The 13,566-nt window shown below is 36.5% G+C and overlaps 1 protein-coding gene across 1 annotated transcript in view; it reads left to right on the top strand.

The window, feature by feature from the left end:
- LONRF2 (LON peptidase N-terminal domain and ring finger 2) overlaps positions 1 to 13,002 on the top strand; it is a 38,423-nt gene extending 25,421 nt beyond the window's left edge. The window contains exons 6-12 of the mRNA XM_034431286.3: positions 170 to 269; positions 1,154 to 1,268; positions 2,097 to 2,218; positions 4,057 to 4,215; positions 4,785 to 4,947; positions 6,566 to 6,715; positions 9,422 to 13,002. Coding sequence (XP_034287177.3) covers positions 170 to 269; positions 1,154 to 1,268; positions 2,097 to 2,218; positions 4,057 to 4,215; positions 4,785 to 4,947; positions 6,566 to 6,715; positions 9,422 to 9,580 — 968 coding nt within the window. The 3' untranslated portion in view covers positions 9,581 to 13,002. The remainder of the gene's footprint in view (positions 1 to 169; positions 270 to 1,153; positions 1,269 to 2,096; positions 2,219 to 4,056; positions 4,216 to 4,784; positions 4,948 to 6,565; positions 6,716 to 9,421) is intronic.
- The last annotated feature ends 564 nt before the right edge of the window (positions 13,003 to 13,566 follow it).

The raw sequence follows: 13,566 nt of genomic DNA, 5'->3' as shown, positions 1-13,566 counted from the left end.
CCTGTGTTCCTCCCATCTGATAATATTACAACTCACTGGAAATTATTAGTTTTTGAAAGACCTGGTACATCCTCCTCCTCCTCTTTTTTTGATATTTTGAATTATCTAATGAGGTTGTTCATAAAAGGAATCATATTTATTTCAAACGTTCTTCTTTTTTTTTTTTAAGATGGAGATGCTACTTGTGAAAACTCAGCTTCCCTTCCCATAAAAGAGATTCCTACAAATCTCATGGATGCATCTGACTTTGAGTGTTCCCTTTGTATGAGGTATTAACAAGCTGCACAAAATGTCTTATTTTATAGGATTTAAATTTCAGCAGCAGTTGTGTGTATCTTACTTCTCTGGACTTAGAAGCATAAGTAGACTGAAGCCGGATTTATCATCACACCAAATGCTGTGATTTATGTTCTTAGTCAGACATCATGACATAAGTATGTAAGTCACAGTATCATGTGATAACACATTACAGTCATACAATTTTATTATTATAATTATATATATCCTTCTATGCTGTTCATATTTTATGTTGCTTTTGATATTGTTATTGATATTTGATTTTGTTGATTATTTCTTGATTCATTATGTTAGAATTTTTTGCTTGATGAATTTTATAATTCTGTTGTAATGAAAGCTGCTGTGAGTTCTGAAGAGATACAGTATGCTAATTTATTAAATAAGAAATAATACATTAATATATTTTCAGCTCATTAACCTTAATTTTATAGTAAGAATTCAACATTCCTCTTACATAATTGTGCTGAGAAACAGTTTTTGAAAATGAATGAAAGAGAGTTCTATGTCATAACTTCAGAAATAAGCTTTTCTTTAGTAAGAATGGGCTAATTGTGTGGTAGGTGCATGATAATACCCCATACTGTATATTTCAAGAGCAGATTACGTACATGTGATATTATGCAAAATCTGTGGTGTTGTTCAAAATGTTTTTAAATCAAGTTGATCTTAGAGTTCCAAATTCCAAAAATTGTTAACAAATGCTTCTGTTGCACGGTAGAAGAAGCCTGTAATAATAATAAAAAAAACCCAGTGCATTTAGAATTCAAGACAGTTCCAATGTAAAATACTCTACACACTCATTCAAGATATGCAGATGAATGGATATATGAAATTGCTATTTTCATGTCTTTTTCAGGTTATTCTACGAACCTGTCACTACTCCTTGTGGTCATACATTCTGCCTCAAATGCCTTGAACGTTGTCTGGATCATAATCCTCACTGTCCACTTTGTAAAGAAAAACTTTCAGATGTAAGTTTTCCCCATCCCATTGCCAGAAGCTGCTTAAATAAAAGGCTTGTGTTTCTTGAACCTTTAAGGGCCCATTTACACCTTAAGCCACCTCCAAAAAAGGGGAGAATTGATCTGATTTTTGGAAAGGGCTTCAGGGTGTTGTTTTTTTTTAAGGGTACAAAACAAAAGCTCAATAAGCCAATTTAATACTTGAAAATCAAAGTCCCATGTGAAAATTGCAACCCTGCTGAGTCTGGTGTCCTGAAAGTGAAGAGGGAAGGACCAAATGTGACTCGCCCTAATACAGATAGGTAATATTTGTGATGTTATATATACATTTAGGTAATATATGTGATGTTTGACTTGTCTTGCCAAACAAGAAGAAAAAAGGTAGCTTTCTTTAGCATCACTTCAATATTTCTCAATATTGTATTTCTCCACCTTGGGCACTTGATGTGTGAACTTCAATTCCCAGAATTCCCTAGCTGGCTGGAGAATTCCAGGAGTTGAAGTCTACGTATCTTCAAGTGCCCAAGGATGGGAAACACTGCTATATATTTCAGAATTATTTTCTGAAAAAGCAGTGCAGAATAATTAAATGGCAACTCTTATGTGCTTATTATAGCCACTTAAAACCATAACAGTATATTACTAAATACAGTAGTGATTTGCTTTTTGTGGTTTTAAGTGCTTGACTGTAGTATTCAGTGCAAATTCCTGATTCCATTTTAAGGTGTTAAAACATAAAAACATTTACTTTACCATTCTATTCTCCCGGCCAGTTTAATTACTAATTAGTAGAATAGCTAGAACTGAGTAACGTGGATTCTTAAATTCCCTTTATAGTTTTTGGCAAGTCGAACTTACAAGAAGACCATCCTTACTGAAGAATTAATAGTTCGCTACTTTCCTGAAGAATTATCTGAAAGGAAAAAGGTTTATGAAGAAGAAATGAAGGAATTATCAAAGTAAGTGATCTTCATTTATAAAGAGAATATTAGTAAAATTAAGTGAGTTGATTAAATAACTTGTTTATATTTTCATAATATTTATAATTCTCCGATCTTCAGATAAAAAATATTTTATTTTACCATACTGGTATGGTATATGTGAAAGAAGACATTTTAGCATTAATGTGTCAGTTCTTCCTTTCTGTTGACTTTTCATAGAAAGTTTGATTTCTATGCAAGTTTGAACCTGCACCTCGTAATCTGGGTGTCCTCCTGGGTGCACGGCTCGTAATCTGGGTGTCCTCCTGGACACACGGCTGTCTTTAGAAGAGCATATGACGGCCGTAGCCAGGGGGGCTTTTTATCAGGTTCGCCTGATTCGCCAGTTGCGGCCCTTTCTGGACCGGGACACCTTGCGCACGGTCACTCGCGCCCTGGTCACCTCCCAACTGGACTACTGTAATGCTCTCTACATGGGGCTCCCCTTGAAGAGCACTTGGAGGCTCCAACTGGTCCAGAATGCGGTCGCGCAGGTGGTTATGGGCGCGACTCGTGCCCATGTGACACCTCTCTTGCGCGAGCTGCACTGGCTCCCAGTGGTCTTCCAGGTACGATTCAAGGTGTTGGTCACCACCTTTAAAGCAGTCCATGGCTTAGGACCCGGGTACCTTCAAGACCGACTTCTGCCGGTAGCCTCCCACCGGCCAGTCCGCTCCCACAGAGAGGGGCTCCTCAGGGTACCATCGGCCAAGGTATGTCGGTTGGCGACACCCAGGGGGAGGGCCTTCTCTGTGGGAGCTCCTGCCCTGTGGAATGAACTGTTTGGAAAAGCAGTTCCCAATCTTTCCACCTTGGTGGCTAAGCTGGAGCAGGTGGGGTGTGTGAGTGGCAACCCCATGTGTGCATGCACAGTTCTGGTGTGAGCGGCAGGTATGCACGCCCTCCGTTCGCGCAAATGGAGCTTTGCCTGCGAGCAGAGAGCGCTTGCGTGACCATGCTAAAGCTCCACTCACATGAGCAGAGGGTGCTTGAGTGGAGAGCGTTTGTACTTGCATGCAAAGCTCCTCTTGCACCAGCAGAGAGTGCTGATACGTGAAGTTCCATTTGCATGAATGGAGCTTCGCACGTGTGCGGCCTCCACTCACATGAGTAGAACTTCTTGTGCAAGCACAAACGCCCTTGACTCAAGTGCCCTCTCATGCCAAGTGGAGCTTCGCGTGCACGCTTGTCCATCACTGGCATGGCCCGGTTTCGAACCGGGGATTGGGGACTCCTGGTTTGGAGGATAAATATGCAAGATTATATATGAAACTTCTGATTATCTTGTACAGAGAAAGCCTTTGTAAAAGAATAAAAGTGATAGAACAGAGTTCTTATAGGACCAAACTGTTGTTCATTTTATTCTAAATCCCATATTGTCCCTGTATATATACAATCAGATGTGTTTCTTACTACATCTGATTTTATTTGTGTAGTTGTTTGAAATAATAATTATGTAACAAGCAGGCATACCACAGAATGAAACATCAATTTTCTATGAGAACTGTAAAATGTTCCCAATTTCCAATTTGCCCACTATCCACAAAATTTTGCCAACTTCTCATATATATATATGATAGACTTTTGCCTTAAGCATGTACTGTACAGCTTGAAATATTTCAGCTGAGCATGGTCTTTGCTATGCTAAGTCTTCTCTTGTATTTGTTAGTAACAGAAGAGAGATTCAGGGAAGCTGAGTGAAAACACGAATACAGTGAAGCTTATTTCATAAGTAATTTTAAAGATGGATTTCAATTATTTGTTTTAACAGATATTGACCTGCATAAGCATAAAAGTAAATCTTCCTTCTCTTGCAGTCTAAATAAAGATGTTCCCATTTTTGTATGTACCATGGCTTTCCCTACCATTCCTTGTCCTCTTCATGTCTTTGAGCCCCGTTATCGATTAATGATAAGAAGATGCATGGAAACAGGCACTAAACAATTCGGCATGTGTTTAACTGATGAACTGAAAGGGTAAGCTAAGGTTTTAGAATTCCTTTATAAAATACTGTATTTCTGGGTACAAAAATGGTAGAAGGGCTTATGTCTTATCAGATATGGGAAAGTGGTCTCATCAGGAAAATGAGGGTTGTTGTTTCTTGTCCAGTGTTGGGGAATATACCAAGTTCTAGCAGTTGGCTGATCAGTAACAATCTTAGTGTAAACTTTCTATTTGGGAGAAATGCATAGTGTTTAGGGAAAAATCTGACCGTCTAGACAGGACTCCCAATTTATGTAGATCTTTGCTTTCCATAGTCTTCTGGTGGGAATTTAATGGGAATTGCAATCCAGCTCATCTGAGGGTTATTAGATTGGGACAGGCAATCTAGATGCAGCATCAAAAGAACTCAAGTAGTAATTTCATAGCTTTTTACAGAACTGGAACAAGCAATATTCCTGCAAGCCTTTGTACCTCCTGTTACAATGTTAGTCCTAATAATTCCTTTTACAATATATTTAGGCAGGCTACAGGGAATCTATAAGGGGAATCCGTCCTAAAATATATTTAGAATCACAGCCTTAACATGACTTTGTCCCTTCAGATTTGCAGATTACGGCTGCATGTTGGAGATCAGGGATGTGAAGTTTTTCCCTGATGGGCGTTCAGTTGTTGATACAGTTGGCGTTCGACGTTTTCGGGTCTTAAGCCATGGTCAGCGAGATGGATATAATACTGCAAACATTGAATATTTGGAAGACGAAAAGGTAACTTTGTAGTGCAGTAGTTTATTGTTACCTCATCTATGAGAAAAAAGTTTTGTGAACCGTCCTTTGTCTTCTAAATTACAGGTCAGCCCATAATCTAACTTTTGGTTGCCTTTGTTGTGGTTTTTTTTCTTTAGCTGTTGCATGAATTACCCTGTTTCCCCCAAAATAAGACATCCCCTGATAATAAGCCCAATCAGGCTTTTGAGCGCATGGCAATAAGGCCAAGCGCTTATTTCAGGGTTTAAAAAAATATAAGATAGGGTATTTTCGGGTAAACATGGTAATTTTTTAAAGCCAAAGCTGAAGTTATTTCTCCCCTTTTGTTTCCATTCCCTTACTAAAGTGATCAGCACCAAATTCCTTTAACAAACCATCTTTTTAAAATCAAAATGCCATATTCTGAAGTTTTAAACACTCAATTCAATACTAAATCCTACCATATTAAAAATATATTCCTGAGGAGATTTACAGCATTACTGTGCAGTTGTTCAGTCATCCTCTTTTCCAGAGTAGTGTTATAAATAAGAAAATGTTACAGAAGCATGGTCTAAAGGAAAATAGGAATATGAAAAACAGATATTCCATCCAAATTACTTCTGTTTATATATATTTTTACACAGACAGGAGATTTTGAGCAGAAAATGTTAGGAATGCCATTTTCTAATCTGCTTGCAAATTATATCAGCTCTTCAAATGTGTAGCACCAATTTTCTTCTTTAAACTGATGCAAAGGTATTAGCAAGCTCTATCAAATCACATGTTCCTTATGCATGCTTTGTTCAGTGGCTTTTAATCCTATTAATTTATATGATTGGTTTTTCTAAGAGTATAATGTAAAGCAGCTCTAAAGAGAAATACAGAAAGAATAGGCTCTCCCCAGTTAAAATTAAATGGACTGCCATTCCAGATGAACAATGGTGTGTAATCCAGAGTTAGTATTTTACTGTCATTTCACAAATATAATTCAAATATTCAAATAATTCATATGTATTAAAATCTGCAAATAGTTTTTATATCTGTACTGAAAAATGTTAGTTCCCATGTTCTGTACTTTTCCACATCAGTCTTCATCATGGATTGTGAATAGAAAACAATCCACTAAGTCAGGGGTGTCAAACTGGATTTCTTCGAGGGCCAGATCAACATTGTAGTTCTCCTCCTCCAGTTGGGGGGAGAGACAGGATGGATGCCTCCTGCAGCACCCTGCCAGTGAAAACGGGGTGCAAGGGCCCCGCACATGCCCCCAGCACCCTGTTTTGGCTTCCAGAAGCACTGCAGGCCGGTCCTTTGCTATTTCCAGGCCGGCCTCGCGGGCCACATTTAAGCACCCCGTGGCCTTGGGCCTTGAGTTTGACACCCCTGCACTAAGTGATCAATTGGCAAATAGCCCTAGTAATCAGCAAGTAACCCAATTTTCACTATTATCCGATTGAATACTGAACACCTACCTGTGCTGCTTTCTTGGAATTTTGGGCTGATTGAAAAGGGAGGTGATTTTTAAAAAGTCCCCTGTTTAGGATATTTAAAAGTAAGTAAACTCTTTTTAGAATGGTATTTGCTTTTGTTAATGCTGTATATAACATGCATTTATTTAAATTTTCATAACTCAAATTAGGTTGAAGGGGCAGAGTATGAAGAGCTGGTCCGCATTCACGATTCCGTTTACGATCAAGCTGTGTCCTGGTTTACGTCTCTTAAAGACAATATGAAAGCACAAATTTTAAACCATTTTGGACCAATGCCAGGGAAAGAACGTGAGCCACAGGTAAATATGCAATGGTATATCAATGCTAAAAATGAACAGGGTACAACAATAAATAACCACAGGGAATAATATATGCAAATGATTCACATAAAGTTAGTGCTTAATTTAAAATCTGTGAAGCTAAAATGTTCATAAATTGTGTGAAAATACAGAGGATATGAAGTTGAAAATTGCAACTCTTTCATCTTTTTTACGTATGGTGTATATCTACTTATGGCTAGTTTTTTAAAAATTAAATGACGTTGGCAGTGGCAAATGAGAGGAGAAAAAGAAGAGTTCCTTGCCCCTTTCTTTCTTTCTTTCTTTCTTTCTTTCTTTCTTTCTTTCTTTCTTTCTTTCTTTCTTTCTTTCTTTCTTTCTTTCTTTCTTTCTTTCTTTCTTTCTTTCTTTCTTTCTTTCTTTCTATGCCGCCCTTTTCCGGATTTATATGCTGCCCTTTTCCGGAGACTCAGGGCGGCTTACAATGCGTTAAGCAATAGCCTTCATACTTTTGTATATACATGCTTAGTAGGGCTTTCGGGGGGCCCCCTAAGCAATGTTCTTTTTTATACAAAGTCAGCTTATTGCCCCACAAACCGGGTCCTCATTTTACCTACCTCGAAAGGATGGAAGGCTGAGTCAACCTTGAGCCTGGTGAGATTTCTTCCCTCAATAGCTCCCAGTGCAGAATATCTGATTTGTCCCCGTCTTCCATATCCTTCCCTACCATTTGTCCACTTCTGCTTCTGTTAATATTTCATTGTGGCATAAGCTAGTAGTTCACCTGTACCCCACCCCCACCTGTATCTCCAGACTCTTCCCTGACATCCCAATAAGCCTTATTCTATCATCCTGTTCATTTACCTCCATTCTCCCAATGCCTTGCCTTCCCTTCTTTCCTCTCTGCTCTGCTCTGATTTTGGGGTGGGATGTGGGAGAGAAAGCAAAGGTATATTTATAATTGTACTTATAACCGCTGTAAAGAAGATTTTCTTTCTCCTCTATTTTTTTAATAGTTTTTATTAAAAAGTTTTGTCTTTAAAAACAACATAAAAAACAACCACAAATACATAAAAACAAAACATAACATAACAAACAATACATACCATCTAAGGTCATTTTACAGCTTTCATTTTTCATTTACTTTTTTTCTTACATTTTTATTTATTTTTATTATTTTATTTTATTTTTTATTATTTAAATTTCTATATCGCCCTTCTTTCGGACTCAGGGCGGTGAACAGCCAAAAATAAAACATTTGTACACAAAAGTTAAAATAGTTTTAAAATAATTAAATAAAGTTTGGCCCATAATTTAAAACATTTCGATTAAAATCAGTATCAATTTAAAAAACCAATATAAAATCAGGCCAGCCCGATTTTTAGCTGTGATTTATATCTTTCTGTATTAATTTAACCTTTGTTTTTCAAACTGTTAATAAAATTATATACGTAATTATACACAGCCACTGGCAAGCAGTTTGCTGTGTTACCTGAAGAGGGCACCATGAGTAAATCTCAAGTGTTTAACCCCTTTATAGGGCAAAATCCAATAATGAGAGGTATCTTTCACAGTGTGATAATTAAAAAAGTGATTATTGTAAAAGTCTGTTGGTAGGAATCCATAATTTGGTTTTCAAACACACGCAACTCCTGAAAATATATTGGTGGCTATTTAAAATGTGCCCTGTTCTCATTTACTTTTAAATTTAAAAAAATGTATCCCAGTTGCATTAATCCAATTATATTTTTGTTTTTGAGATTGTATTTTGGGCTACTGTAAAATGCACTGTATTCCCTACTGAAACCATAGTTCCATTTCATTTTGCTCACATAGACTAATATTTGTTTTTACAGCAGCATTTGGACAAATTGTGAATTAACATTTTAGACTGAGTTGTGTTTCCTTGGTTGCATTTACCTTTTCTTAGATTATGAGTCATACATTTATGTTACAGTGCATAATGAAATTACTCCTTTAAAACCAATAAGGCAGTTCTGCGAAAATAATAATATAGAACGTACTTTAATGTTGTGTTCCTTCCTTATTTGTTTCTGTAAATTTGTTGTATTTCTATGGCCTTTAAAATCCCTTTTGAAATGAAGTCATGTCCAAAATCATGGGTAAGAATTCACTTTTGAGCTAGGGGGTGCCTGTTTTTGTTGGCCAAGAGTTCAATGAGAACAATTATGTTCTTTCAGATAAACAGGGTGATTGTGTTTCAGGGTTTTTAATTCCATGGGGGATTTAGTCACTTCAAGTGTGTTTAATGTTTCTGAAGCCTCAAGTTTTCATACTGTAAATCTGCAGGAAATTACATTCATAATGCTTGATGGTTTGCTATTGAATTTTGGCACATTACCCACTGGTCTATGCGGGAACCAGAAAAAGCAGTTTAGTGTTTGGTTTGTCTTTGTTTTAGGTTGATATTTTTTCTATAATTGCAAAATATCAAGATAATGACAATAATGTTGGGGGACAGTCTTACTACATAAAATAGGGAGGAAACCGGTGACTCTCTAGATTTTGCTGGACTGCAATTTTCTGCATTCTGTAGGTTCACTACAGAAATACTTTGTGGGTGACCAAGAACTATTTTCAGTTCCTGCGTTCTGTGAATGGCACAGAATGTTGTCTTCTTAGATTTTCTTACAGCTATCAGATGGTGTTCTATCTTCTTGAATTATGTTACTAAAAACAGTTAATTTATTAATATTTTCTTTACAGAGTAATCCCAGTGGTCCAGCTTGGTACTGGTGGCTGTTGGCAGTATTACCACTAGAGAACAGAGCCCAATTGGCCATACTTGCCATGACTTCACTTAAAGATCGTCTCATTGCCATTCGCCGTGTATTAATATTTGTGACCCGCAAAAGACCTAGATGACACAGTCTTATTTGTGAAGATACACTGAAAACAGCTGGTTTCTAATGCTAATAAGAAAACAGTTGGCAACTGAACAGTTCTTCCCTCTGCTCATTTAAGCATTCATTCTTCTTTGCACTCGTTGGACCCAATAGTTAATCAAGTATTCTGTGCCTCTTGTCCTGGAATAATCTGAGCCTCTTGGAAGTTATGCCACAACAGAGTGTACAGTAGTTGCAGGCATCAACTGAGTACATAATCACCATCTACTCATCATAATGAGACAACTGAGTCAGAAGTACTAAAATGTCTACAAATCCCCAGTTGACATTTTTATTTCTTTGTAGAAACAAACTTGGAGTAGTGGATTAGAAACTGACAATATACATTGTCAAAATTGTCCTTATGGTAGCCAGTTGAAAAGGAATTCTCAAATGTTCCTTGGAAGAAAGCACCAAGAGCAACTTTTTATCTGCAACATGTGGACAGAAATATCGGAAGTAAATGGGATTGCCAGGATAAAATGTTCCACTTCCAAAGAACATTGCCCAAAAGAGTATCTGATGAACAGCTTTGTGGCTGGTTATAAGCCAATTCCTTGTGTTTGTAATTTGCATGCTGTATGTATTGAGAAAACTGTTTCATAATATATCTAAGAAGATTGAGTCATTCTTCCTTCCCAAGCCCCCCTCCCTTCAGAATGACATCAGGAACTTACAGTAAGGAGATACCTGTGGAGAGCCTTGTAGTTGGGACATGGAACTAATAGCCTCTCATAGTGGACATAATTGTGTCTTAGGGAAAGCTTCTCTCTGCCATTAAATACTTGAGATTGCGAAGCTCTGTGGCTGGATCATGGCCAGCATATTTAGTGTATATCTACACTGTTAATTTCAAGCTCTTCAGCGATTATCTTACTAAAGGCTGTTGAAAAATCGAATCACCATTTCAATTTTATCCTTCTAGTTTTGTCTGGAAGTAACACTTACGTAAAAACCATCTTTACTCACAACTGCCATAACCAGCCTAATAGGTTCTTCTAAGAAAACGTAGTTACAGATACTTTTGAAAACCAAAACCTTAATATTACGTGTTATGTACCGAATACTGTTCGTGCTTGAAGTTCTTGCTGACATGAAAGGAGACACAAATGGAATCCTGTACTGCAAATTTCAATGCAAGTTTAAATTAGATGTAAATATATCTGTATTTTGATGTCTTCGTATATGTGGTTAACTTTTTAAAAATGGTCGAATTATTGGAAATAGTTTAGTAGTTTAGTTGTAAACATGAAACAGCAAATCAGTATTGCTAATTCAAACTGCTGGGATCTCTGAATTTCCAGAAACAAACGAACAGGACATGAAAATAATATTAGTTCTGGTTTTAGAACATAGTGCAAAGACACAGCAAGGTAAAAGATATCGGTTGTAATAAAATTTAATCTGGCAAGAAAATAATGACAATACCAAAATATTTCAAAAGTGCCTCCTTTATGAATTAGAAACAGCATGTGCTCTTTGGACAAAGGCATAGAAATTTCATATACAGGAAGTCTAATCATCAAAAAGACTGATTTTAGTAAGTGCTAAAATTTTGTGGTATTAGAAGTTTGTCTAAAAAATCTTGACCAGATAGCAGTTGCCTAAGACTGATCAACACAACCTGAATGTACTGTAATTGCTTCTTCTTGGAATTCACCTTTTGTAGTTAAGTATTGACCTGTGACTGCTCTTTCAATTGTTAACTGTGCAACTTGCAAATGAAGCTCTAATAATTTCTGCCATAGCCTTCCTGCAAGTTCTGATTTCTTTACTAGAGTTTGTAGATTCTCTTTCAAGTATTTTTTATAAGTTTGCACCTGGTCCTGGCTGACCTTGATTGATCTTGAATACTAAACAAAGTCAGTTCTCATTACTACTTTGATGGGAAATCATCTGGCATCTCTAAAGCTGTATGTGAGACCAGGAAATTTTTAAAAAAGGAGGCCATGGCAAGCCACTTCAGTATCATGCCAGGAACATCGCATGAATTTCTCCAGGTAGTCACCAGAAATCAAGTGTGATATTACCTGTTTCAACATTAAAGCCAGAGAGAAGGAAGTTCTCACTCTGTTCTCCTTTCTATCCATTCCCTGGGTGCTATCACACTTTCCTTCAACACAGCTGTCTTCCTGTTCATTCACTGGACTCTAAAAGCTTCCAAGTTTTATCAAGAAAGAGGTTTTTCAAAATGAACCTCAGTGGTTTTTTGCAGGGAACTTGGACCACCTTCATTTTTTTCACAGTAGTTTTAACTGTGATTTCTTGGACTGTCTCTGGCAGGATTTGGGCTCATGTCTTGGTTTTCTCTTTCCCTTTTCTATTTTTTGTTACTAAGTTACTGTTTTGGCACTTCCCATTTTTGAGGCAGAATCCTATATACTATCCCTGAGATTCCCTTCTAATCTTTTGGATGAGGAATTTTATGAGAGTCTTCAGCATGGTACTTTTGCGCTTTAAAATCAAAAGCGAGGCTGATGAGCTTTTCAGCCATCAGAATTTGGTCATCTCAGCAGGAATATTAACATAAGTAAATGATGAAAGCCAAAATTTTTATGTTCTTTCTCTTAGGCTGATCAATCTGGCAATTTACAGAGAACTGAGGATTGCACTGTCCTCGTTGTCTAAAATGCTTTGCAGAAATAATATTCAGAACATAATTTTATTAAGTATAATAGGGCTGCAAAGGCATCCCAGCCATTCCTGTAAAAAACAAACACACAAAAACCTGAAATCCATAATAGGTTTGCTTCCAAATAATAGGTGAAGCTTAGGCCATTTTAAATTTCACCACTCATGAAATATTTGCTACAGTGGCCTTTATCTACTGTTTTCAAATATCCTTTTTCCTTTCAGTTGCTAAGGGTGCTTTGGGATTTTGATAAGCTGATAATCAGCAGATTTCTGCTCTTTGATTCATGCTGCAGTTCATTTTCAATGAAAAGGAATAAGATTTGTTCAGAAAACTGTATGCATTAGTCATACAGCGCCTTGCATAACTGAAGGTCTGGTGTTGGGTAGCGCCTTAATTTTGCAGCACTAGAATGATTGTATCAACAAAGCACCATAAAAACAAAATCTGGCACTCAATGACCAGTTTTAAAAAAATATTTAATGTAGATAAAACTTGAAACAAATATACTCATGTTTTGAAACTAGTTGACGTGTGTATGTGAATAAGTGTAGATTGTTGTACATATGTGTAAATATAAATTATTCCTTACTTTTTATACTTAGTAAAACAAAAGTCAGGTATGTGTTACAGCTATGTTTGGCACTCCGTTGCATAAAACCAAACTTTTTTAAAAAATAAAATTGCTGCAATGTTCTTTTTGTGTATATTTGGAATATCCATGGGAAAATGTATTTAAGTGACATTTCAAATAAATAATTTCTGTTTGCCATTGTCGTATTTAATTTTTCTAACTATAAAGCATGAGTAGTTTTATCAAAAGTCAAATGTTGTATACATTCTCTTTTGAAAGAAACTGTAATCTTATTTTTTCAAAACATTGAAATTTAGCTACATCCAATATTAGTCTGTTATTTTCTTCATTGGTTGGATGCTGTTTGCACATGGATATTAATGTGCAAGACATTATCTGAGATTAAGAACAACAGGAATAGCTTTTTATGTATCTGATTTCCAGGCATTTTCTCTTCAGAATTGCACTATCTCTTCCTAATTCTTTCCTTGCCTTACAGGAGGAGAAAATGTTAACAAGCTCTTCTCTTCACTATTTTTTCCTGTTTCACATAAAAAAAAAAGTAGAAGTATTTTCATCTTAAAATACTTCCTGCTGTCTAATCTCTAAAGAATTTACTTGCTACTAGTTACACACATTTTAATGGCCTGTCACATTTTATCTCCACAATAGTCTAATCAAAATTACAAGTGGTCCTTGATTTGTGACTGTAATTGAGCCTGACAATTACAATCATAAATTGTGGCAGTCATAAAGTGGG

The sequence above is a fragment of the Pantherophis guttatus genome, chromosome 5 (genome assembly GCF_059756535.1).
Source record: "Pantherophis guttatus breed Tessera chromosome 5, ASM5975653v1, whole genome shotgun sequence".
In the NCBI taxonomy this organism is placed as follows: Eukaryota; Metazoa; Chordata; class Lepidosauria; order Squamata; family Colubridae; genus Pantherophis; species Pantherophis guttatus.
Note: the sequence above shows the minus strand (reverse complement) of the source record. Positions and strands in the feature narration are given on the sequence as shown.